The 25,684-nt window shown below is 38.7% G+C and overlaps 2 protein-coding genes and 1 long non-coding RNA gene across 3 annotated transcripts; 1 reads left to right on the forward strand and 2 right to left on the reverse strand.

The window, feature by feature from the left end:
* Positions 1–2,722: 2,722 nt before the first annotated feature.
* LOC135085907 (phosphate carrier protein, mitochondrial-like) lies at positions 2,723–15,600 on the reverse strand. The gene is made up of 9 exons (XM_063980692.1): positions 15,492–15,600; positions 13,803–13,908; positions 12,198–12,294; positions 9,990–10,159; positions 9,302–9,463; positions 6,816–6,995; positions 5,732–5,869; positions 4,072–4,203; positions 2,723–3,312 (listed from the first exon to the last, which is right to left on the reverse strand). The coding sequence occupies exons 2-9, from the start codon at positions 13,902–13,904 to the stop codon at positions 3,220–3,222; spliced, it is 1,074 nt and encodes a 357-aa protein (XP_063836762.1). The 5' UTR covers positions 13,905–13,908; positions 15,492–15,600; the 3' UTR covers positions 2,723–3,219.
* Positions 15,601–17,074: 1,474 nt separating this feature from the next.
* LOC135086173 (uncharacterized) lies at positions 17,075–19,523 on the reverse strand. The gene is made up of 3 exons (XR_010260313.1): positions 19,136–19,523; positions 18,818–18,877; positions 17,075–18,596 (listed from the first exon to the last, which is right to left on the reverse strand). It is a non-coding gene; the product is annotated as an uncharacterized LOC135086173 (long non-coding RNA).
* Positions 19,524–20,263: 740 nt separating this feature from the next.
* LOC135086076 (peroxynitrite isomerase THAP4-like) lies at positions 20,264–24,883 on the forward strand. The gene is made up of 2 exons (XM_063980837.1): positions 20,264–20,498; positions 24,056–24,883. The coding sequence occupies exons 1-2, from the start codon at positions 20,363–20,365 to the stop codon at positions 24,415–24,417; spliced, it is 498 nt and encodes a 165-aa protein (XP_063836907.1). The 5' UTR covers positions 20,264–20,362; the 3' UTR covers positions 24,418–24,883.
* Positions 24,884–25,684: the final 801 nt, after the last annotated feature.

The raw sequence follows: 25,684 nt of genomic DNA on the forward strand, positions 1-25,684 counted from the left end.
TTACAGTGGCGGAAGGGCGGTTCGATTTCAAGTTTTTAAGCAGAAGTACTTTGTAGTTGGTGTTGTTATTTGTAACTTTATACCGTAATGTCATCAAAGAGAGAGTTTGGCATCTTTGGCATCCCCCCCCTCCATGTCCTTGCCATGATCACAAATTATTGTGTTCCTACTAAATTTCTTCTAAATCGGTTCAACGATTCTTGAAATAACACCATTTTATAAAATAATTGGTCACATCATCATAACGTGATCAATTTTACGATTTGGCCACGATATAAATGCATATTAGTGTTAAATTTGACTTATTACTTATTAATCCATAAACTTAAATGAGAAAAATTCAATAAAAATAAAGAAAAGATACCAATTGAAATAATTATAAAATTATTTGTTTTCACCCGGTGTAAACACCCACGGGTGGAATGAAACGGGTTTTTATTGGGTTTTTACCCTCATGTGGGTTTTTACCCGGGTGGAAACCCATCTCTAGTAACAAATATGTAATTAATTAGAATAAAGTAGCAGAAGAAGAATTATAAAACAAGTTAGATCAGTGATCGCGGAAGACAGAGTGCACTGTATAACGTCGAAATATACAAATAAAGAAGTTAGGTCAGTGATCGCAGTATACACTATTACTACTATGTATACGACGCCCGAGATTTTGTCGTTTAGAAATATCTTCAAAACTAGGTACCTGACTTAGCTTTATGAAAAAAAAACGTATTGGCAAAACTACGCATTTTTACATTTATTAAAAATAAAAAGCTTGAGTAAAATAGTCTTTATTTTATGAAAGTAGGTCATTTACTTACTAGGATATATTTTAAAAGTATGGAATTAAGTATGAATTACTAGTAGTACTATTTAACATAATGGAATAACGATCATTACTTTCATAAACATTAGGCACAACAAAAATATTATTTGCAAATTAATAATGTAGAATTGTAGAATAACGTCTACCGCTACATAATTATTTTAATCCACAGTCAGACTAGCTATAAATTTAACAAAATATCAGTTTTATCGGAATTAATTAATTTTTGAATCGAGTCACACGATATCATTCGATGACTTTGCGAATGCAGTACGATGATACGATTACTTTTACGTTGCGGCAATCACTAAAATTCGCTAAAATGACACTAATGACGTTTAAAAAGTGGCACGCTCGGCTTCATACAAATTTTGACACATGCTGCATCTATCCTTATCTGTGGTTTACGTCTATGCTTCGCTGTCAAATTAGCTGTCAAAACGACATCGCGATACGGATTTGTCAAAACAGCCTTAGGGTGGGTTGCACCATCTTAGTTTAACTTTGACAAACGTCTAAAATCTGTCAAACTCCATACAAAAAACACCGGTTAACGTCATAGTTACGGTCAAAGTTAGGTGGTGCAACTCACCCTATTGGTTTTCGATATAATCAAATTCAAATTCAAATTCAAATTCAAATTCAAATTATTTATTTTATTATTTATTTAATCGAAGCTTATCACCGGGGTTTAAGTAATCGCAATGAAAATGGCGGGTGTTGCGATTCGATTCGATTTTGATTGAGTCTTAAATGCATGTTGGCTAAGCCTTTGTATGGGAAATTTCAATCCAGTCTTTCGATTATCGATAGGTAGGGCTTTGCGATTCGATTTTTTGACGTTTGACTAAGCCTTTTTTGTTATCGACCTCTTTTGCGATTTGTTTATTTGTTTGCGACTGGTTTGCGATGGGTTTGCGATTTTAAAGTGCGTTTTGACTAGACCCATAGCAGTCTTGTTTTTATTTATTTTAAACGTACATGTAAGACAAAATAGGTATATTTTTAACCTTTAACTATGGACGTCGGGTCTCAGAGGCCCACCCCCCTTTCCGATTTCTCGGTTTAAACACCTTCCCGCCACGTGTTGCTCTCGACCTACTAAAGCTCTCAAAGAAAGATAACATATATATGCCTGTAGAAATAATTTGTCTTTAGTGTTCTAGGCCACTGTGTATAATTTTAGTAACTTTAACCCTTGTCAAAATTTTTATTTTAGGTCCTTCAGAAGTTCTGTTCATGTTTTTATGTTACATGGTTATAGATTAGCAAAGAAAAAAATATTACTTTCATTTATTAATGATCGACTGTAATCAAGGAGCCTATATGTGATGGCAAGTCAATTTATACTGAAAAATGTCTAAGTTTTATAAATTTGCAAAAAAATTATTAAATGATGGTTAAAATTTGATTACATTTACTACTAAATCCTTTATTAATAGTTATTAGATATATATTATCTCTTTAATATATTCAAATTTAATTAGATATGAAACTAAGAAGATTGTTAGATAGGGGTCTGTGAGACCCGACGTCCATTGGAGTGTGATTATTTTTTCACGTCCATAGTTAAAGGTTAAGGACTAGTACAAATTATTTTATTTGTTTCATTGTGTGAGCACATAATCAAGATAAATTTATAGAACTACGGGACTATTCCCACCGCTGCAAGTTTATCCCGGGGCAAACATCTTAGCCGGGGCGGGGGAAAGTTAACTACCATTGGACCCGTAACGAAATTAATCAGAACATAATAATTAATTATACCTAGTACTAGTACTTGTAGTAGTTTAAAATTAAAACGAGGTATTGTAATCTAATAAATTTATTGTTTCCATGATTTCAACAATACATACGCCGACATCGAACATGAACCACATACGAAAAAAATAAACCAAAAAATAAATAAAATAATCATTTATTGAAAATAAATTAACATGATTTCGTTAAACTTATTATTGTAACATGGTAATCACAATGGGAACTATACAGTACAGTGTGGCGGTGTGGTACAATTTGTTTTCTAAAGCTTAACAACACTGCCACTGGATAATCGACCATATCATTCTTTCAATACTGTTAATAATCGCTCAGCCGGTTTATCGCAGTATTCGCGTTTGGTTACGTAAAATTTCATTGAAACATGTCTTACGCGCGTGGTAATTAATATCTATTTTCAACGCGACTTGCGATACGGCTACACATACGTCAGCGATCACGTGTACAAGTGATATTCGCTTGAGAAAAAATACACAACTTCAATTTAAACTGACGAAATGTCACCTTAAATTTACTAGTAGCATATTAGTTCACATATTTGCTATACAGTACTACGATTATCCGTCCCCATAAGGAGTGCTTCATTTCTTAAGCTAGTGTTGTTAGGTAATGGTTCTAATTCACTTGGCCTTAGCGGCCTCTTCGGCTTCCAATCTCTTGCGCATCGATTCGGGCATGGCCGCTGGCGGTGGTCGGGGCATCCTGAGCCATACCTGTAAGGATATAAAGGTCAATATCGGAGAACTGTGGGTGGGTTATGCAGTGTTGGCGTTAAGGCTCATAATAGTTTGGCTCCACAGATGAGGTCGGTAGGAACAATTGGTAGTTGAAATAATCATTGGCATTGTGATGAAGAAAATGTCGCAGTAGTTTGATTTGGGTGATTCTCGCGAAATAAAGTAAAAATCGGTCTCTTCAGAGTCAATATTTTTCGAAGACTAGTCGTTGAATTGATTCCAGCAGGCCTCGAAAAAGTACGGACGTCAGAGATTTTCAACTTTCTTTTTTCTCGCCGAAATCGTCCGACATGGTTGCGAGTTTGTATCGATACAGTCGCGATGCTGTAGCGCGTTGGCATCACTTCTGTAGCGCGTTGCAAATACGACTAACGCGTTAGTAGCAATGCTGTCGCTCGTTTACTAAATGCGCCACAGCATCACTATAAAAAGTCACCTTAAGCAGGGTACTCATCTAGCCGTGTAGCATGTAATGTATCAGATTCTGTATCAAGTGAGTACGTAGGCACGAGCCCGCTGCGTGCTGCTCGCGCGTAGTTTGCAGGGAGATCGCAGCGACCCGCCGAGTGGCGGTATCACTGCGAGCACAAAGGCGGATTCAGGAGCTCGCAGCCATATACGCGATGACCGTGGACGAGCCGTACTCACTTGAAGGTTGGTTACGTTACATGCTACATGGCAGGTGAGTACCCTGCCATACAAAGATGTAGTTGTACTAACAGTTGGTTGCCTTACCTTGACGGCGTCATATATGAACCATTGCAGAGCGGTGAGGGTACCGATCATGACGATCCTGGGTCCGAGACCCTTCCATACGCCGGCCATTCCGAGTTTGCCGACGATGGATCCGACGGTCGCTGTCTTGTCCTGGACACAAACACATAAATTATAGTAAATGCGAATTTGAAATGTAATAAAGTAGCTTATTTCCAATGAGTCACACCCAACCAAAGGGTGTGACTGTTACTCGTCTGTGTGTGACTCATTAGGAAAACTTCTCGTTACAAAACAAGTTGTTCCGGGGCCATTGAAACGAAGCCGCGAGTTATTGTCCTAATATTGTGCATTCGTCTGCGGCTCCGTCTTAGGCTACGGCTCACTCTTGAAGGGGAACGGTTTCCCTAGGGTCGTCCTGTAGGCCTAAGATGCGCGCCGTGATAACTTTTATCGACGTCAAAATGTATGGGCAAAATCGATAAAATGGCGTGATAACCGCGTGATATACTGGACACTGGTGCGCCGGCGCTACGGGTCTCGAGACCCTAAGGAGGAGCGTGGAGGTTTTAAACCCTTGTGGCGCGACGACGGCGGCGGATCACAGAAGACGTACTAACTTACCATAGTATAGTTTTATTTTTAAAGATTATTAGTAATTTGTTAGTGGAAAAATTACTAATAGTCCCATTAGTCCATCCGTGCCGTGAATGTCAGGCCCCAGAAGGGGGAGAACTGAATTATAGGGACAAGGACGTAGAAAAATAACTTGTAGGGAGTCAAGAAGTGTGGCGCGGTGGAGTGCAATCTGCCGTAGGCAGCCGCAATTCCGCGCACACCTCCCGCGATTCGGCCAGTATAACCGCAAGGTTGGTATGGCCATGGGTGGTGGTGGGTTGTAGTCCCATTAGTCCATCGTACTAAGCTAAATATAGTTGTATCACGAGTGAGCTCACCGCAGTTATAGTCGAGCGGCGGCGGGGACCGAACTCGCATTCTCCGGATCACTAGTCGGCCAGTCCGACCCCTTCACCGTTCGGCTATCGTGGCTATGTGTAGTATACATAATGTACCTGGTTCAGCTTGGAGACGACGGTGTCGGCGGGATGCGACACGATGGTAACACTTGGTGCACTGGTCGCGGGGCACCACGTACTGACTCACTATAGTATAGTACACATGACGTAATGTACCTGGTTCAGCTTGGAGACGACGGTGCACTGGTGCCAGCCGCGAATGTCACCACCAGTTGCTCGCCCTTGGTACACTGGTCGCGGGGCACCACGTACTGACTCACCATAGTATAGTACACATGACATATGTACCTGGTTCAGCTTGGAGACGACGGTGTCGGCGGGGTGCGACACGATGGTAACACTTGGTACACTGGTCGCGGGGCACCACGTACTGACTCACCATAGTACAGTACACATGACATATGTACCTGGTTCAGCTTGGAGACGACGGTGTCGGCGGGGTGCAACACGATGGTAACACTTGGTGCACTGGTCGCGGGGCACCACGTACTGACTCGCCATAGTATAGTACACATGCACAATGTACCTGGTTCAGCTTGGAGACGACGGTGTCGGCGGCATGCGACACGATGGTAACACTTGGTGCACTGGTCGCGGGGCACCACGTACTGACTCACCATAGTACAGTACACATGACAATGTACCTGGTTCAGCTTGGAGACGACGGTGTCGGCGGGATGCGACACGATAGCGCAGAACACGCCGGCGATGTATCCCGCCGCGAATGTCACCACCAGTTGCTCGCCCTTGGTGCACTGTTCGCGGGGCTTGGGCACCACGTACTGGAAAATGAAGAGGTTAAAATATTATGTTAGGAAACACAGTGTTAAAAAATGTGAATTGTAGAAGTAAATCAATCCAGTTTAAGTATTCTGAATCCAGATGTTTGTGTTCAGGATGTACAAATAAAAATTTGTAGTTTTATTCTTATTTTCCACTCCACAGGGCAAGTGGGCAATTTTCTAATAAGTTGTTTGAGTGATTTTGATCACCTGTATTTGATCACCCAGGTGATCAAAGTGAAGTCCAAGCGACAGTGTCCTTTGATCACCTAGGCGACCTTCGCGCTGTCTTGTTTTCGCACAAATATTTTCGCGCAAGTATCCACACGCGCAAATGGCTTTTCGCGCAAGTCTCCACACGCGCAAATGGCTTTTCGACCTTGTGTCTTCCGCACAAGTGTCACACCATAAATATACATAGTATGTATTACCACAGAATAATAATAAGTACTACGTTAACAGAAGTTTTACTTCGCGAAGGTATTTAAAAAAATGTATGCTCAATGTCATTAACAATATGGTAAGAGTAAGCACCATTTTGTTGACAAACGTCAGTGATCGGCACTGCGCCGAAGCTATAGGGCTGACTTCGGTAAAATGATGTGACGTGAGGTGCCAAACTGCGGAAAATGGCGGAGGAAATACATGATTTAGCATGAATTATCATGAATAATATTAACTACTTATTTACCTCTCAGTATCTTGAGGCAACTTAAAAAAGTACATTGTGTTTTTATTATTATTTAGGCAGTTAAATACTGCACAGTATTTAGTACACGATTTTCTTCCATCATACACAAGAATACGCGTGCGTGAGTCAATGTTCGCTCGTATGTGAGGCCTTGTCGAATCGTATCCTGTAGCCTGTAGGTGGGCCATCGTGCGTGTTTTGTTTTTGATGTAAACTCGCGAGATGAACAGGCCTGGTATTACTCTAAATACTGACCTGGTACAACAGTTCCAAAGTCTTCTCGAAACAGGCGAACTTCATCATGGTGTATGGGATCTGTCTGCCCCACAGCGGGACCAGCCCCTTGTAGAATGTTCCGTAGCCTTCGTTCTGGACCATCTTGGGCCACGCTTCACGCAGCGTGTTGGCGAAACCGGGCATGGTCTGGATTCTGACCTGAAACGGGATACGGTTGAAAACTGGACCTTAAAAGAAAATATTAGTGCCTATTCTGTGTTGCACTTTACTAATATAACGGTAGGTACAGTTCGCGAAGCCTAAGCAGTTTTGCATCTATGTGAGTGCTCATGAAAACTAAAACTCATTTATTTTTACAAGTAGGCTTTTAAAAAGCACTTTTACATGTCCCAGTATTAACCCTACCACAGATACGGGAAAATAAATGGGCCAGTGCTTAGAAAAAGCAGCGCAAAAACTTAAGACACTATTGTCAGCCTCTTTCAGTTACAAACATGTTTGCAATTTTTTACAAGATTTTTGTCTGACTTTTTTTTATGCTAGACAAGGCAGATATTTGACCGTAAATCGGTATCTGACTACTTTTTCAAATCAAATCAAAAATATTTTATTCAGTTTTAACCAGTACATGTATTTATCTTTTTGGCCCTACCAGCGTTTCCAGACAAACACATGGCAAGTGCTGAGTAGAAACGCCGGAACAAACAAACGGTGATCGATTCACACAAATGCAAAGCTCAACTCACGCCTCGCGAACTATACGCTTTTCATTTATTAGTTTTTATACCCTCAGATCTCATAATCTAGAAGTCACAGGGCACCACAGCAGGACAAACGCGCCGCACACGCTGCGTTAACGCAGAGCGACCGCTGCGGCCGCCGAACGCCGCGTCCGAACCGCCAATTCCCTCCTTGCGCTTTTTTTCGTCATTGGGTATTCGTTGTGCAATTTTGGATGTTTTTGGGACAATCTCGTTATGATAATAATAATAATATGGTGCAAAAGACAGATATAACTGTAAGTCATCCGCATATAAGTGGTAATGGCAGGTAGCAATACAATTTGTTATATCAGCACTGTACAATATGTATAAAATTGGTCCTAGTATTGATCCCTGTGGGACACCACGACGCAGGGGCTCCAACCGTGACCTCAATATAGTGCCATCTTTTTTTTTTTAGTTCTACTATTTGAGATCTCCCCGTTAGGTAACTATGGAACCACTTAGTTGTACTATTATCCAGGCCGTAGTAGCTTAACTTAGACAATAGGAGCGGTATATTTATTGAATCAAACGCTCTGGAGAAGTCAAGTAGCATCAACATAGAGACTTGTCCCTTGTCCTGAGCCGTGAGAAGATTGTCGATCACATCAGCCAGAGCAGTCGCCGCACCATGTCCCCCTCGGAAGCCAGATTGATAGTTGGGAAGGATGTCATTATTTTCAAGATACTTTGTCAGTTGATCGCAAACTATTTTTTCCAGAATCTTTGAGAGACACGGCAGAATGCTGATGGGCCGGAGGTCCCGAACCGTGGTGGGGTGACTGGTTTTAGGCAGAGGTTTGACGACTGCCACCTTCCAGCACTCAGGAAACACGCTCCCTTGAATAGACATGTTCACCATATCTGTAATAGACTCAAGAGAGTAAGGAAGCGTCATCAACACCATGTCCAATGTAATACCATCGATACCCTGAGCATGTGATTTCAGTGACTTAATAGTTTTTAACACAACATCACTGTCCACAGAACGTAACGAGAAACCGGCAGAGGCATTAAATCTATGATGCTCATAGTAAGTTAGTTGGGAGATGTTAACCCCATTCTCGCCCGGCACATCTAGAAAGTGTGAATTTATTGTGTTTGGGTCAGTGAAAGTCTGTGAGAGGTCAGCTGTGTCCTTTTTACTTGTTAAAACTGAATTCTTTAAGTTTTTCCACAGTGTCCCTGAGTCTGATATTTTACTATTGATGTGTTGTGTAAAGTAGCAAGACAGAATGATGGTCGATACAGAATTAAAGTTGATTGGTTATTTAATTAATTAAGATTTTAAAAATCCAGTTACATATTTAATTTTAATGTAAAACAAACATTACATTCATTATCATTAAATGATGATGAATTTTCAGCCATAGAACGTCCACTGTCCATTTTTTAGATGTTCATTTATTTTGTAACAAGTCTCAGATGTAAATAATAGATTTTCATTATTTTTAGCCTTCAACACAAAACAAGCTTATAAGTTTATTTGTCCTAAACTTACATACTTTTGGTGTGATTTTAACTCAGCATCTTACTAATATTATAAATGAAAAATGTGGATGTCTGGATGTTAAGATGTTTGTTACTCTTTCACGCAAAAACTACTGAACGGATTTCAGGCGGGTGAAGCCGCGGGCAAAAGCTAGTTTTCAATAATTATGTTTACCCAAAATTATGCAAATAAAGATTTGAATTTGAATCTAATTCGAGATTGTCCCAACAAATTGAAATCAAACTTACCTTAGCCGCCTCGAGGGGAGACAGGGCAATGTCAGCGAAGAACTCAGCGGAAGCTGATGCAGCCAGATACACGAAGGTTCTGTAGACGTAGGCCGTCTCCTCATCCAAGAGACCGGAGTAGCCAACCTTGAAGACCTCATAGAGCCCGAACTTGCAGAGACCCTGTAAATTGAGAGACGTTAGCAAGAGTTTGGGTGAAGAGAAATACTAGAGGGTACAATTAAGACTCATACGTTTGTTTTCTTCAAAATGTTCAGTAGGAACAATTGGTATTATTTTATTAATCATGGGAATAGCTTATGGAATTAGGGTGCGTTTTCAACCTGACGCAGAATGTGCACTTCGCAAAATGCTCATTTTCAAATGCGCACTTTTCCATATTAATATTATACAAACTCTTCAGCCTTTACATTTGTATAGAAAAGTGCGCATTGCTCATTTTGCGAAGTGCACATTCTGCGTCAGACCCGTTTTCACCAGAGATGTGCGAGATTCTTTACAAACACATCAGTCTACGCTACGCTACCTCGCCTCAGTAAAGGAAGCGATTTTATTGGTTCTTTACAAACACATCCTTCGCTACGCATCCTCGCACATCTCTGGTGGAAACGCAGCATTAGGCCTATTACGAGTTCCGATTACGACCCGTTTCCGGGCTGATAAGTGTGCTTCGTCCTTTAACACGTACCTGCATCGAATAACCGATGAATGTGGGAGCCCAGCCCTTAGCCAGACCTCGCATGCCCTCCTCGCGGACGGACACCTTGAATCCGTTGACTACATTCTTGTACTTATCAGGGTCAACCTGGAGACGGCACTTGACCAAGTCGAGCGGCACCACGGCGGTGTGAGTGATACCTGGAGGAGAGGCGCTTTAGTATTCGGCAGTCTAGGAACTAGGAACACTAAGAACTATAGTCCGGTCGCGGAGCACGTAAAATTTCGTCCAGTGACCCCAAGCTACCCATCCTTATCGCTCGCGCGTAATGTATTGCTGTCGCGACTGTGCAACGGGCGGCCGCAGTGAGTGTGCGAGCGTGACCGCAACATAATTACGCGCGAGCGATAAGGATGGGTAGTTTGGGGTCATTGGACGAAATTCTACGTGCTCCGCGACCTGGCTTTAGTAGTAGTGCAGAGTGCTGATGGAACTAACATCATTAAAAGAAAAAGAAGAGAGAAATGAGGGAACGACCGTGATTTTTGTAGAGTGACAGATAAATATCTTCTTCTTTTGGTTGATGGCGATGAACTTGCGTTTAATCGCCATTGAGGGCACACTGTTCCGCCAATGTATAAGCAGGCCTGTTCATCTCCGCGAGTTTGCATGGAAAACAAAATACGCGCAACCACACCTCCTGGGATATCTAATCGACAGGACAATCACGAGCGAGCATTGACGCACGCACCCGTATTCTTCCTTCGTGATTGAGGATTCCGGGTGAAGCTCGCTTCCACCTTTGGCCTGATCGTCACTTACCATCAGGTGAGATACAGGCCAAGAGCTTCCTCGTGAATAAAAAAAAAATTAATCATGTTTTGTATTGTCTTCATTTTTTTTCATCATTCATCATTTTTCAGCTCTAAATCACAAGATTAGGGTAAAAGATAAGATAAAGAGTTAAATTATCCACCTAATATACTTACTAAAATAATTAACGTCATGTGACTGATTGACTAACATATTTTTGGTAAAAAAAATAGTTCAGGTCCATCCAGGTAGGAGGTAATTTTTTCTACTGAACTAATGGATAAACTCGGGATGATCCCATGAAAAAAAACCTGTTTTTATGGAAGGAAGGCGCTGATTGCAGACTGCTACAAACTGGGCTATGTGGAAATCATTATGGGAGGCCTATGTTCAGCAGTGGACATTTTATAGCTGAAATAATGATGATGAAAAAATCTAACGTATATTTGTTGACCTTGCAACACTTTCAATTTCACAAAATCAGTGAAAATTGCACTTGTCCGTGATTGAAGACCAAACTGATAAGCATTGATAACACGAGCCATTCATATCTGTCTGAAAAGCTGATTTGATTACATAATGTTAGGTTACTATGTTTGTACTGTCAACACAACATTTTCCTGCTATTGATTTTAGACTTTACATCGTAGAGATAAAGTTCACACTGTAATAATGTGGTGGCTGATTATAGTACATCGATCAATGAGCTTAATCCGAGATAGTGTTTTTAATGGATTTTGGATTAGTAAGTCTTAATAATTGTTTATTAAGCTGAATAAAAGGCGAAAGATTCGTATTGAGTTTCCCCGCGTGATCGAATCAGAAATGAGAACCAAAGTGACTGATATAGCCCGCAGAAACGCTAAAATCACGTGGCAGTGGGCGGGGCACATAGCTCGCAGAGCTGATGAAAGAAAAGTTCTCAAGTGGCGACCACGGGACGAAAGACATAGTGTGGGAAGCTAGATCTGGGTGGATCGACGATCTGTGGCCTAATTCACGTATTATGACAGTCAAGATCTCGCTGACGTTCAGAAGTTGTCCCATTCAAAAACAGTTGCAAATCCGTATTCACAAGGGTCATTTCGATAGACCGATTACTTGATAGAATTGCAACTCAGCGATTTGTTGTCGTTGAAGTTTTGTTACGTGAATAAAGCTACTGGATTCTGGTGAAGGTTGCGGGAGGGGCCCGGATGCGGGCGGCGCAGGAGCGGTCGTTTTGGAAATCAATTGGGGAGGCCTTTGTCCAGCAGTGGACGAGATATGGCTAAAACAAGCTGAATAAAGTATTTTTACTGATCACCCATGGATCAGAAGTCCACTTTGATCACCTAGGCGATATTATCCATACACACCAAAGAATCCACTTTGATCACCCAATAGATAGACCGACTAAATGACCTGACGATGATGGGAACTTACCGCAAGACAGGATACCGCCAAGACCGCACAGCGCGAAGTACTTGGGGGAGGCGAATTCGCAGGAGTCTACGGGGGCAGCGTCGGCAGCCATGCCGCTCTGTGGAGGAAGACTTAATGTGAGGCTAATTTGATTCTCCCATAGATTTTGTAGGCAATAGAAGCAAGTGACGTCATTATATTTTGTCAACTCAATTAAAATCGTTTTTTTAAGTACAATGCAACCAAAAATCTGGATGGTGCCTAGATGCGAGCGGCGCAGGATCGGTCTTCGTGGAAATCCTTGGGGGAGGCCTTTGTCCAGCAGTGGACGTCATTTGGCTGAAACGAACGAACAAGCAAGTGACGTCATTATATTTTGTCAACTCAATTAAAATCCTTTTTTTAATTACATCAATCCTTTTTTTTAATTTTAAATACAAAAATCTTGATTAACAGGTAATTTTAGAATAATTAAGTTTTTAAGACCAAAATGTTGTGATTTCAAATGATTGGAGAATGGTGTCAAATAGTCTAGAGACTACAACCCTGCGGCCCTGTCGAGTTAACTAGGCACCTGGCAGTCATATGACGTCACATCGACGCTCTAGTACGAACGGTGCGAACCCCGCGTTGTGGGCTAGTGCGAGGGAGTCGCAACGAGGTGCGCAGTTAACTTGATGGGGTTGTAAATTGGCCTAAATTTTTTATCTGTCATTGGATTTTCTGAGCTGGTAGTTCTTTAAGGGCTGTTTCCAGACACTAATGGGGTGCAGGATTCCATATCCCGCAAAACTGGAGTGGGAAAGGGGCCTGAGTAAATGATATCGGTGTTTGTTTTAGTGACGTTCGTATATCGTCAAGCATTTCTTGTCCTTGAGCCGACGTCCGGTTCACGCTAACTTGTGTCTTATCAAGTTTGCAATAGGGAAAATTTAGATTCGTCTAAACATTAATTCAAGGAAAATTACGCTTGAGGTTGTATTCAAATTAAGGACATAGCTTTATCTATTCAAACACAGATGGCAAACCTTAAACAAGATGCCACGCCCGCTACTCTATTATACTGAACTAGCTCTGCCCGCGACTTCGTGCGGACGGCGCTGGAGTAATCATTGTGAAAAATGTGGAAATCCTTGGGGGAAGCCTTTGTCCAGCAGTGGACGTCATGTGAACTCGATGTGGCTGAAATGACGACGATTAATGATTGGACTATGGACTACTACTATATACTATATACTATTCTTTTTCGTTCACCCTTCGATCTAATAACCCAACCAGACCAATACAAACATATGTTTGGTGCCCCCCAAGACGTGATGCCCTTTTTTTTGTCTCAGAAAAAAGGCTGCCTGCCAAAGGTGCTCAACCCCGGACCCACGAAAGTTTATTTTTTTTTTATTTTTTTTAAATCCTTGAAAAAAAAAAACTATATTACCAACCAAATAAACAATTTTTCTTTCTTTCTTTCTTTCATTATCAAGTATCTGAGAGTAACTGAAATAGGAAATGTAAGTGGCCCATTGTTAACAACTGAATCCACCATTTGGACCGACTCTTCAAAACGTTGAGCAGCCTTGCCCTAAGCAATTGCTTAATTGCTCAGTAACCTGATGATTGTAACGTTACCTGCTGGATCTGTGGCGGTGCAGTGGGGGCCTGGCACTGGGCGCCCGACAGAGGCCCGCGGAAGGGCGAGTTCCTCGCCGCGTCCATAAGGGAGGAGAACATTATTCTGCGGGGAAACAGTTCGTTAGACGCTGAGTTGTTATTCTGTGAGCCCGTTTTCACCGTCAATCCCTAATTATTAAGTGACCCCTATGAAAGCAAAATTCCTGGTGATTTCATCATTATCTGAAACTAGAATAAATAGTAATTAATGTATAACTTCTGAACTGTTTTATTTCATTTTACACTACAAAAACAATTTTACACAATATAATCAACAAAGTATAGAAAATAATAATAAATACTAAATTATGCTACATTATCTTATGGGTATGTCATACCCTGCCTCATGCTTGATGTAACTTTATTACACCTCATGCTCGCCGGGTTAAAAATTAGGGATTGATGGTGAAAACGGGTATTAGACTAAAGTTAGGGTTAATGAAACTAATAAGTATTATACAAAATTAATTATAATTTGATGTTTAAAAAAAATCTTAATATTGCAACTCTAAAAATCCACCTTATCCTCTATGTTTAATTGAAAAAAAAATCCAATAAATTAATTTTAAAACCAATTAGATTAGAGAAAAAGAACAAGTCAATTAGATTTTTTGTTTTTTACCCACAATGCTGTACCTATTGTGTTGCCATTCCTAAATGCAGTAAAATGTTTAACATAAAAGATCAGCTGGAAGATTTGATCTAAGAGACCTAAATCATTTTCTTAAAATTATCTATTTCTTTAATTGTATTGAACTATGAAATAATTTTTAACCCCATCTTATTAAAATTTTGCTGGAGCATTACAAAGATATAAAAATGTTTACATGAGTGGTAAAAAAATTTTGAAGTTATGAATTATTTTGAATATTGATTACTTAAAGTCTAAACTATTACTATTGCAGTCATGTTTAATAATTTGAAATTATAACTTGAAGACAGCAATTAACTACAAATCCTGGGTCAGAGAGGGTCTACTGTAGTTCAGTACAATCAAATCAAATTAAAACTATTTCAGATGGATTGGTATCATCTCAGTACCTAAATTAGTAATTTTCTGGACACTCCCTTTTGACTGAACTTATTTACAGTAACAAAAGAAAACTAATTAGCAAGGAACACTCAATGCACTTCAATTATTTTCAGCTGACCTTTCAACTAAGCATTGACGAAAATCAATGCCATTGTCAAAGACTTGGAATTCCGCAGATGAAGGTTAGGTAACACAAAAATAATCATCCACGTCAATTACGCTAGCACTCATTTGTTTTCTTTTAGAAATAGCAGAAACTTTAGCGTTCAATTGTCACAAATTACCACTGTGTCATGTCAAAACTGCAACATAAAATCAATACTGCAGAAAACTGGATCGATGCAGTCACAAATCGACTAATCAGCCTGTCTTTAGAGATGGTACGCTTGCTTTTTAAGCAATTTTCATCCAAACAGGGACTCAAAATTTAATTTAATTTATTTTTTAAAATTAATAAATGGGGCAAGGTCACGTGCAAACATAATTCCATTAGGTTACGTAAGGCAAAATTAGAAACAATACCACCTTAACTACACCTATAGTGATTTTTAATCATTGCTTGGTTTGGTTTTTATAAAAAATCACCGTAATTAACACAAAAAATGCATACTTACATGTTTTTTTATCCGATCGGAACTGTTCAACACACCGCACCGCACCTGACGCACAGTGGTAAAGGAAACTGCGGCGTCGATGCCAGCGCCATGTCGGAAATTATGTAATCACGTGGACGTTTGACGTTTGCTGTTCCCGTTTGCATGCATGCATGGCATGAGCTCGTAAATAATCATCTAAAAAAATTAATTATTAATATAAAATAAATTAGACAAATACATAATAAAAATTAATAATTATAAATATATACAAACATGTATGGCGTATTAGGCTTCACTGGCCTATAATAAGTGCATCACTAAACCCCTATAGGCGTAGCGCATAACTGAGTAGGTTCATTAGTGGAGCTTATTTCTACGCTCTATTCGCTGGGTGCGAAGTACTAGGTGGGGGGGACATAATCTATCGCAGCGCTCATGGTGGTCAAAAGTAGAAATAATGTAAGCTCTGTCATCAGATGTATCTGTCAATGGCAAAGCGATTCTACATAATACATTTTAATATCATTAATTAATCGCATGAAAAGGGTCCTACTGGGAACTTAAATAAAAGAGTGGACTGTATTTCGATAGGGCTGTTTTAATAGCCGTTTACAATTTGGAAATAACTAAACTATACAACGTGGTAGTACAAACATGAGTCACAGTAGTTGTTGTGCACAGATGTTTGCCTTATGATGAGAGCGTGAATTATTGAACTCTGCCCTTGTTTTGTTCTTAATTCTTCTACATCTCGGACTTGTCCAGCCAATACCAACAACTTTCCTTGAAATACGGTTTGTGGTTGGAATTTGATATTGTAACTCTCACAAACCCGGTCTTCAAAACGATACTCATTTCGATCTGAAAACGATATTTAATTTATTACTAGCGATACAGAAACATTTAAATATATTTACTGTTATATAATGAAACCGTTAAAGTAGCTTTTTCTTTTTGTTTTACTGTAAAACTACAACTATAAATGAAGTAAACAAACCCTGACACAATCAAAATTAAACACACTTTTTGGACTTACCTCATTTGATTTGAATGACCAAAATGATTTCAAAACCTTTTTTCCACCCAAATCGTGGTATCACAACAATTTATTAGTTGAAAATATTTGTTATTTTTTCATTTCGATATTTTTTCACAAATATACGACCTAAATGTCAATGTGACAGAACCCACAAAGTTGTGGACGCTAGTTGGCGCTGTAATCGTGCACGGAGCCAATACATAATATTCGAAAGCACACTAACCAGAGCCCCGATTACGGTAATTTTTAACGTCTACAATCCAGACGCGCTTCTTCGATTCTGCGATACGATTGGTCAAAACAGTCAGCTGTCAGTCAACGTCAGCTGTTTCGACCAATCGTATCGCAGAATCGATGAAGCGCGTCTGGATTGGAGACGTTAAAAATTACCGTAATCGGGGCTCAGACAGTTTACTAATCTGGAGGTCGGCATTATCAATAAGTACCTACTACGAGTACCTATTAGCAGCTGAGATTGTAAGTCGCATTTTTTATAAAACCTTACTTTCATCTCTGCGTTTTTTTATTTTTTTTTTATTCTGATTGAAAACTTATATGACATGTTCAGAAGTCAAAATGACAAAAATGTCGTGCGAACTTGCTGACAATTGTAATGAATCTGAAAAACCTTTGAAATGGTTAATAAAATAAAATGAAATGCATAAAAGTTGGCAAATATAAATAAATTATGAAATAATAGAACCAAGACAAAAATCTATACCACACATTTTATCTCATGCCACGAGGTCAAGACAAGAAATGTGGAGCAGAAAAGCCATCCCACCGACCATGTATTCAAAGCATGGATATTCCTGCTTCCAAGCAGCCATCACGTAGCACAGTATGCTCATCACAGCCATGCTCACGGACGCCGACTCCAAACTCTGAAAACCTCTCTGAGGTAGCTTCATACAGAGAAATTTACTGTACTTCACAAACCTGCAGTAACTCTGAAAACTGTTTGAAAACCTTACCAGAATTTTGCCCCTTTGGACTTAAGGAAAATAAGGATGCAGGAAATCAATGCACAGGAAGTTGCCACAGTGGTATTGCCAAAACTCAGCCGAAGGTGGTTTCAATCAGCAGAACAACGTTGGCCAAGGAAAAGCAGAATGAGTCCACACCTTCTAGCGGTCATTGTCCTGGTGGGATCCCCCTGAGTACAGTCAAACAATCCAACAGCTTAATGGACGTGTCCTCTTGTTGCGCGGTTAAAGCGATATCCCCTAACCAGTCAGTTGGATCTCCAGTGAAATCACCTTCAAAATCTCCACCAAGCTCCCCAACGAGAACTAAAGAAAAGACTTCGAAAACTAGTCCCAGTAGAACTCCACCCGACAAAATTATATCATGCTGCGAAGATGCTGATGCGATGATGCAAACTAGAAGTATGGCTGCTGTGATCGACGCTGGAACACATCCAATACCTAACACCACTGCAGCTGGAACTGGAATGCCTGGCGACAAAGCTGGTGCACCAACGCCCATCTGTTCTCCAGACAGTGCTTCAAAATGCTGTACACCCCCAGGAAAGAACACTAGTGTAATAGATGTTCGTAGACGCACAAGTTTCAAACTGCCTGAAGTGCCTGCACCTGAAATTGAAACCCCTGTTAAAGGACACCCAATGCCTGCCGACCGTGCTAAAGTTAAAAATCAGGACATTGCCTCATGTGCATGTCCAGAAGATAAAGGTCAAACGAAGTGTTCGTGCCACTTCCCGCCAGCTTTTAATCAATTCGGATGCACTGGAAATATCAGCGGCAACTGTAATTGTAATGATGAATAAACAGATCAATAACAATAGTAACAGTTTGTTTTAAATGCAATTAGTGAGTTTTTTAGACAGAAATTCAAGGTCTGAGAAAGGAATACCTCAAATGAACTAATCGTTATTACTTTATTTTTAAAAGTTTTATCGTTAGTTACAAAATAGCCACACACCATGGATTATTACAGCCTTCTTTTATCTTTACAGTTAATTAAGTCGTGAATTCGTGAATAATTACTAGTATGTTCGTTGCTTTTTTTTATAGCTTTAGTCTGATTTGTTGCTGTTTTTCCAGTCTTTGTTGTGGAAACAGCTGAAAACAAACATGATACATGAAACATGAACTTACAATAAATAATCTTAAATCATTTTAATTATTTCATAATTATTATATTCTGTTAAGGTAATTTATAATATAATATAAGGAGCCTGGATGCGGGCAGTGCAGGACCGTTCATTGTGGAAAACCTTGGGGGAGGCCTTTGTCCAGCAGTGGACGTCATTTGGCTGAAACAACAAGGTAATTTAACATACCTCGTTCGTTGCGTCTGGAAGGAGATTGTTTCCGGATGTTGGGAATTCGGGTAGATTTTCCTAGAATAATTGTTAATTTTATTAGAACAACACAAAACAGGTTTTATGGGTTGAAATGGTAATTTTAAAGTTAAGGACCTTAACTTATGGTACAGTAGACCACAGTTCCAACTACCCATTTCCGTTTTTTCTCCCGCTCTCATCACGTGATTCTTTGCGATAGAACGAGATTGCATGATGGAAATGGGTAGCATAAACTGTGGCCGAGTGGCCGATAGTACCTACCTAAATAGTTACCTGTATAATTGACAAACTAACCCCATATCCTTTCCAGTTGTTCCTTTAGCGGTCTCATCATCAAATTAATTGGTCTTACTTTACTATCTCTAATAAATCCATAACGAGTCATATCTATGGACGCAGACTTTTTGTAACAAATCTTTTGGATAAAATTCTTCGTCTCGGAAGACATGGAACCACATCTTGATTCTATTTTTGCTAAAGCCTCCTTCCGTTTCAATATATTCATCGTATTTTACATTTCTCTAGTCCTGAAGCATATTTGATTGCAGGTGAATTAAGTTAATGGATTACCGGAACGCTTAAATTGATCAATTTTAAAAGATCACTCGTGCGTGTCTATTTTGTAATTAAAAATTCAATTAGAAACTTCCTTTGTGATACGTTTTGACATTTTTGATTTTGTCTTGTTGACCAACGACTTTAATGTTTTTAATAGTTATGGTCAAGTTCAAAACTTATAAACTTATAGCTTCTTAAAGCTACAAAGAACGCAATAAGCCGTGTCTGCAGGTCATAATTGCGTAAAAATAATATTGAATGTTGACATGTTTTTGTTGATCGTGTAGGACAAAACACGCGCTCCAGACAAAATCAAGCAATGTATGATTTGGCCGTCGTGATTATTAGGAGCCATAAAATTAATTTACCTATTTATGTTTATAAGACTGAAGACTCTTAAAAATAATTGAGCTCTGGTGAGCTCAATTATTTTTAAGAGTCTTGAGGTTGGAAAGCACATCACTAGGGATTCCTATTTGACATATGGCTGAATCACAAGATCCAAAGCTGTCAATGAAAATTAAAAAGAAAAATGTGACATGTAAAAAGTGTATCACCAAAAACACAAGTAAAGCGACATCTATATTATTATTTAATAAATAGAAACGGAAATTATCAGAAATATTATCATAAAGATTTTTTTTAATTGTATAACGCGGAACGACAAGGATAGAGAATAAAAAGACATTGATTGTAGCTTACAAGGGACTTTAATACTGAAAACTTGACTAAAATTACGCAAATAGGAATTAAAAAAATTGATATTTAATGCAGAAAAGTAATAACAGATGGCGCTTCTTTAATTAATTTTACTTTTTTTTATATAATCCTCCTCGCTGTCTGTCAGCTGTCACTTTTTGCCGGTTCGTCGTTCGCATTTTTGCTGACTTTCTTCTTCTTTCTTTTGCCCGCCCGGCAGCTAATTTCAAAATATTTAAATACCAATATACGTAATTTATTATCATGCAAGGCGATAACCACGAAGCTTTGAAGCCAGTGTGCTGGCTTGCCGGCCGATGGACCACGAAAGAAGGAAGAGGAGTCTTCCCAAATATTAAAGATTTTCAATATCATGAAGAGCTGGAATTTTCATGCATTGGTAAGCATCATAATGTCTGAAATCTTCTTTGTAATTATTTGCCGGCGCATTCTTGGATAGAAAACAGTACTATTATTGCCTGTATTATCAATTTGGAAAAAGATAGTTTTTTTTTATTGAGGGTAATTAAATGGGGTTAGTCCCAACGGCCCCGGTGGATCTGCCCCGTCAACGGGGTGGATGGGAAAAAGTGTTTCAACGACCCCGGTAGTCATAGTCTTAGCGTTCAACGGGGTGGATGGAACACATCAAGTGTCAACCACCCCGGTATATCGTTTAACGGGGCGGATGGATCAAATCAAGTTTCAACCACCCCGGTATTTCACTAAACGTGACGGATGACACAGATCTAAAAGGTTCCACCTCGGTATTGCATACCGAAAATAAAACCTGTTAATAAAATCTATACTTATAATAAATCTGTAGAGAGGTCAATTCTGTACATGAAATATATTTTCAAAATAACTATCATGGGGTGATTAGTGATCGATACTGATGCCAAAAATGTAATCAGTAAAATTTTTGTCTGTCTGTATGTTCCTTATAGAAACAAAAACTACTAGACGGATTTTAACGAAACTTGGTACAATCATTCTTCATACTCATGGGCAGGTTATAGTATACTTAGGAATTCCCACGGGAACAGGAATTAGCGGGAAAATCCTTTTGTATGAAAAATCTAAACCGCTTAAGTTAGACGCTTGAAATTTGGCATGTAGGTACCTTAGTAAACTTAAAGCTTAGTTACAACAAGGAATTTCTGAAATTCCCACGGGAACAGAAATTATCGGGAAAATCCTTTTGTATGAAAAATTTAAACCGCTTAAGTTAGACGCTTGAAATTTGGCTTGTAGGTACCTTAGTAAACTTAAAGCTTAGTTACAACAGAATATTGCAAAATTCTCACGGGAACGGGAGTTAGCGGGAAATAACATTTGTATGAAAAAATCTAAACCGCATAAGATAGACGCTTGAAATTTGGCATGCAGGTACCTTAGTAAACTTAAAGCTTAGTTAGTTACAACAGGATATTGCAAAATTCCCACGGGAACAGGAATTGGCGGGAAAATCCTTTTGTATGACTGACTCACTGACATATCAACGCACAGCCTAAACGGCTAAACGTAGGCACTTGAAATTTGGAAGGGACGTAGCTTAGGTACCGTAGAGTTGCACTAAGAAAGGAATTCCCGAAATTACCACGGAAACGGGAATTACCGGGAAAATCCTTTTGTATGAAAAATCTAAACCGCTAAAGTTAGACGCTTGAAATTTGACATGCAGGTCCCTTAGTAAACTTAAAGCTTAGTTACAACAGGATATTGCAAAATTCCCACGGGAACCGGAGTTAGCGGGAAAAAACATTTGTATGAAAAAATCTAAACCGCGTAAGATAGTTGAAGGGGGCAAAACGGGATCCACGCGTACGAAGTCGCGGGCGGCCGCTAGTAAAAAATAATAATATGCAAATAATAATTTCATTTAACAGTCACTGTTTAAAAAAAACTTCAGCATAAAAGTATTATGGTCATAAACCTATAGATTACTTTTAGAATCACAGATGCGCAATTGCATTAATCAGTCAATATTAATAACAATCTAATAGTCTTATGTGATAAAAAGTAACTCTAAACCTCCAACTAACAAATAATAACAAGGAAATCTAAAATTGTTACAAAACATAATTATTATTTAAGAATCACAGATATCTACGTAGTTACATTAATCAGGTGTTGATTAACAATAGTACTTAAACTACTAATTAAATAAATCATTAATAACGAAAAAAAGTATTCTAAAATTGACATAAAAATATCACGGTAACAAATTATGATTATTAGTTTTAGAATCACACATGCGCAAATACATTAATCAGTCAATAAACACTTTAATGTTATTAAAAGTAACTCTTAAACTACTACTATCAAATAATAACAAAAAAAATATAAAATTATTACAGAATATAATAATTATTACTTTAGATTCATAGAGACGTAGTTACCTACATTAATCAGTTGTTGATTAACATCAGCGCTTAAACTATTATCTAATTAAATAAATCATTAACAACAAAAGAATAATTTGTAAAATTGACACAAAATATAATTGTAAAAAAATATGATTATTATTAACTAGCGGCCGCCCGCGACTTCGTACGTGTGGATCCCGTTTTGCCCCCTTCAACTATCTTACGCGGTTTAGATTTTTTCATACAAATGTTTTTTCCCGCTAACTCCGGTTCCCGTGGGAATTTTGCAATATCCTGTTGTAACTAAGCTTTAAGTTTACTAAGGGACCTGCATGCCAAATTTCAAGCGTCTAACTTTAGCGGTTTAGATTTTTCATACAAAAGGATTTTCCCGGTAATTCCCGTTTCCGTGGAAATTTCAGGAATTCCTTTCTTAGTGCACCTCTACGGTACCTAAGCTACGTCCCTTCCAAATTTCAAGTGCCTACGTTTAGCCGTTTAGGCTGTGCGTTGATATGTCAGTGAGTCAGTCATACAAAAGGATTTTCCCGCCAATTCCTGTTCTCGTGGGAATTTTGCAATATCCTGTTGTAACTAACTAAGCTTTAAGTTTACTAAGGTACCTGCATGCCAAATTTCAAGCGTCTAACTTACGCGGTTTAGATTTTTTCATACAAATGTTATTTCCCGCTAACTCCCGTTCCCGTGAGAATTTTGCAATATTCTGTTGTAACTAAGCTTTAAGTTTACTAAGGTACCTACATGCCAAATTTCAAGCGTCTAACTTAAGCGGTTTAGATTTTTCATACAAAAGAATTTTCCAGCTAATTCCTGTTCCCGAGGGAATTCCTAAGTATACTATAACCTGCCCATGAGTATGAAGAATGATTGTACCAAGTTTCGTTAAAATCCGTCTAGTAGTTTTTGTTTCTATAAGGAACATACAGACAGACAGACAGACAGACAGACAGACAGACAAAAATTTTACTGATTACATTTTTGGCATCAGTATCGATCACTAATCACCCCATGATAGTTATTTTGAAAATATATTTCATGTACAGAATTGACCTCTCTACAGATTTATTATAAGTATAGATTTTATTAACAGGTTTTATTTTCGGTATGCAATACCGAGGTGGAACCTTTTAGATCTGTGTCATCCGTCACGTTTAGTGAAATACCGGGGTGGTTGAAACTTGATTTGATCCATCCGCCCCGTTAAACGATATACCGGGGTGGTTGACACTTGATGTGTTCCATCCACCCCGTTGAGCGCTAAGACTATGACTACCGGGGTCGTTGAAACACTTTTTCCTATCCACCCCGTTGACGGGGCAGATCCACCGGGGCCGTTGGGACTAACCCATTAAATGAAACTTACTTTTGTCTACTTAGAAAAAAATTAATGCGTAGACTTTTAAATTGTTAATGCCTATGCCTCAGATATACTAAAAACTTCAGCGAAGATTTTTAGTAAATTAAGTAAATTATATGTTTTAACCAATCTCTTAATTTTTATTTCTAGGATGTTTTTAAAGAATCGATTAAACATAAAAATTATAAAAATAAATTCTTCTTATTTCAGGTCAACCAATGTTCAACTTTATGTCAAAGTCAACCAATCCGGAGACCCAAGCCCCGATGCACCAGGAGCGTGGATTCCTACGAATCAAGCCCGGCACCAACGAGCTTGCGTTTATGGTAAGCCACAACTTTGGTCTCACATCACTTGAAGAAGGCCAATGTGATCCTGAGAAGATGGAGATTGTACTAGAAACTGTCAACGTTACTAGGATGTCGTTCGCCAAGCCACCACATGTGAAGAAGTTCAAGCGAATCATCAAGTTGGTCAGCGAAGATACGTTGGAGATAACGCTGTACATGGAAACCGATACGACGCCTCTGACTGAGCATTTGAAAGCTGTTTACAAAAAGATGGATGTGTAATTAACTATTAATCATCTTATGAGATCATACCTGTTGTCTGTCTTGTGACTTGTTTGCGAAAACATTTTTTTGCCAGGATAGACAGTTTGTATGATCGTATTATATAAGTGTATTTATGCCTCTGTGGTGTATTGAACTTTATTTATTCAGTAGTTGTTATTATTTTAAGCTTGTATTCTAGGTTTTCAAATAAACATTTTGGAATCTCAGACTTGAGATTCCTAAGAAGGCTGTTACGGTTTTGGCTGTAGTAAGTGAGAGCATTGATCTCGAAATTGAATCTGTTTTATGCCTATCTTCAATAATGATGAAATTTTCTAGGAAGAAACTAGGTTCTCTTGTATAGTGATCTCCTGTTAAACTCTGTTGTCTAATTTATTACTGTTTTGTTGTGCACAAATAGCACAAAGTATGTATTATTATGTTGTTTAAGAAGAATTTAAAAATAGAATATTTTTATTCTAAATTATGTATTGTATTATTTTATACTATGGTCAACCCACTACCTCATCTATGTAGGTATGTAAGCCACAAGTACCTATCTATTATCTTTTGTATATTATTTATAAGATTCGATGCTATGCGCGTTTATCCATGCCCAGGCCAACCCCTAAAAAACTTAGAAATAGAACATGGTTGAACAGTAGTGAAAATAAGAACAAAATGTAAAATTACATTAATTTATAAACATGAATAGAATCCAAACGTGACAATTAGTACATGAACTACGTTATTGAATATTTATGCGTAATTTGGTACAAAAGTTGAAATAGGCAATTCAAGCCCTACACACTAGACGCTACGTTATCTGATTGAACGTGTAAAAAGTATGTACCTAAGTAAATAGTCATAGTCAGTGAGATAATTAATATTTTATACCTTTTTAAACCCACCACACAAATGAGGCTATCAAGCCCTGTACATCAACAACATAATGTCCAGTGAGCGTCAAATAGTTAGAGATACCCAAGGTAGCCAAAAAGTTCAGAATGTGTCTGTTGGCAAAAGGTTGCGTTTTCAACTTTTTGGCCACTAGGTCTCACTATTTGACCCTGACTGAAACTGTTTATCGAAAAGTCCAAACTGAATAAAATATTTATTCATTGTCATTATTATTTAAATGATGATATTGAAAAGGTTGACTACTTCCTTGATAATGTACGTTACACAGAATATCTGTGGTAAGTTAATTTAAATATTATACATAGACAATGTGGATACCATTCTGAAGATCAGAAGAACTAAAATAACCTAGATCATTGACCCT

The sequence above is a fragment of the Ostrinia nubilalis genome, chromosome 30, assembly GCF_963855985.1.
Source record: "Ostrinia nubilalis chromosome 30, ilOstNubi1.1, whole genome shotgun sequence".
Lineage (NCBI taxonomy): Eukaryota > Metazoa > Arthropoda > Insecta > Lepidoptera > Crambidae > Ostrinia > Ostrinia nubilalis.

Bases quoted from the DNA above. Each gene is read 5' to 3' on its own strand.
- LOC135085907 (XM_063980692.1), bottom strand. From the start codon at position 13,904: ATGTTCTCCTCCCTTATGGACGCGGCGAGGAACTCGCCCTTCCGCGGG. The intron at 10,160-12,197 runs GTAAGTTCCCAT...CCTCTCCTCCAG, and splicing joins TGGCGGTATCCTGTCTTGCG to GTATCACTCACACCGCCGTG. The intron at 4,204-5,731 runs GTACATTGTCAT...GTTTGTGTCCAG, and splicing joins TCGTCTCCAAGCTGAACCAG to GACAAGACAGCGACCGTCGG.
- LOC135086076 (XM_063980837.1), top strand. From the start codon at position 20,363: ATGCAAGGCGATAACCACGAAGCTTTGAAGCCAGTGTGCTGGCTTGCC. The intron at 20,499-24,055 runs GTAAGCATCATA...TTCTTATTTCAG, and splicing joins GCTGGAATTTTCATGCATTG to GTCAACCAATGTTCAACTTT.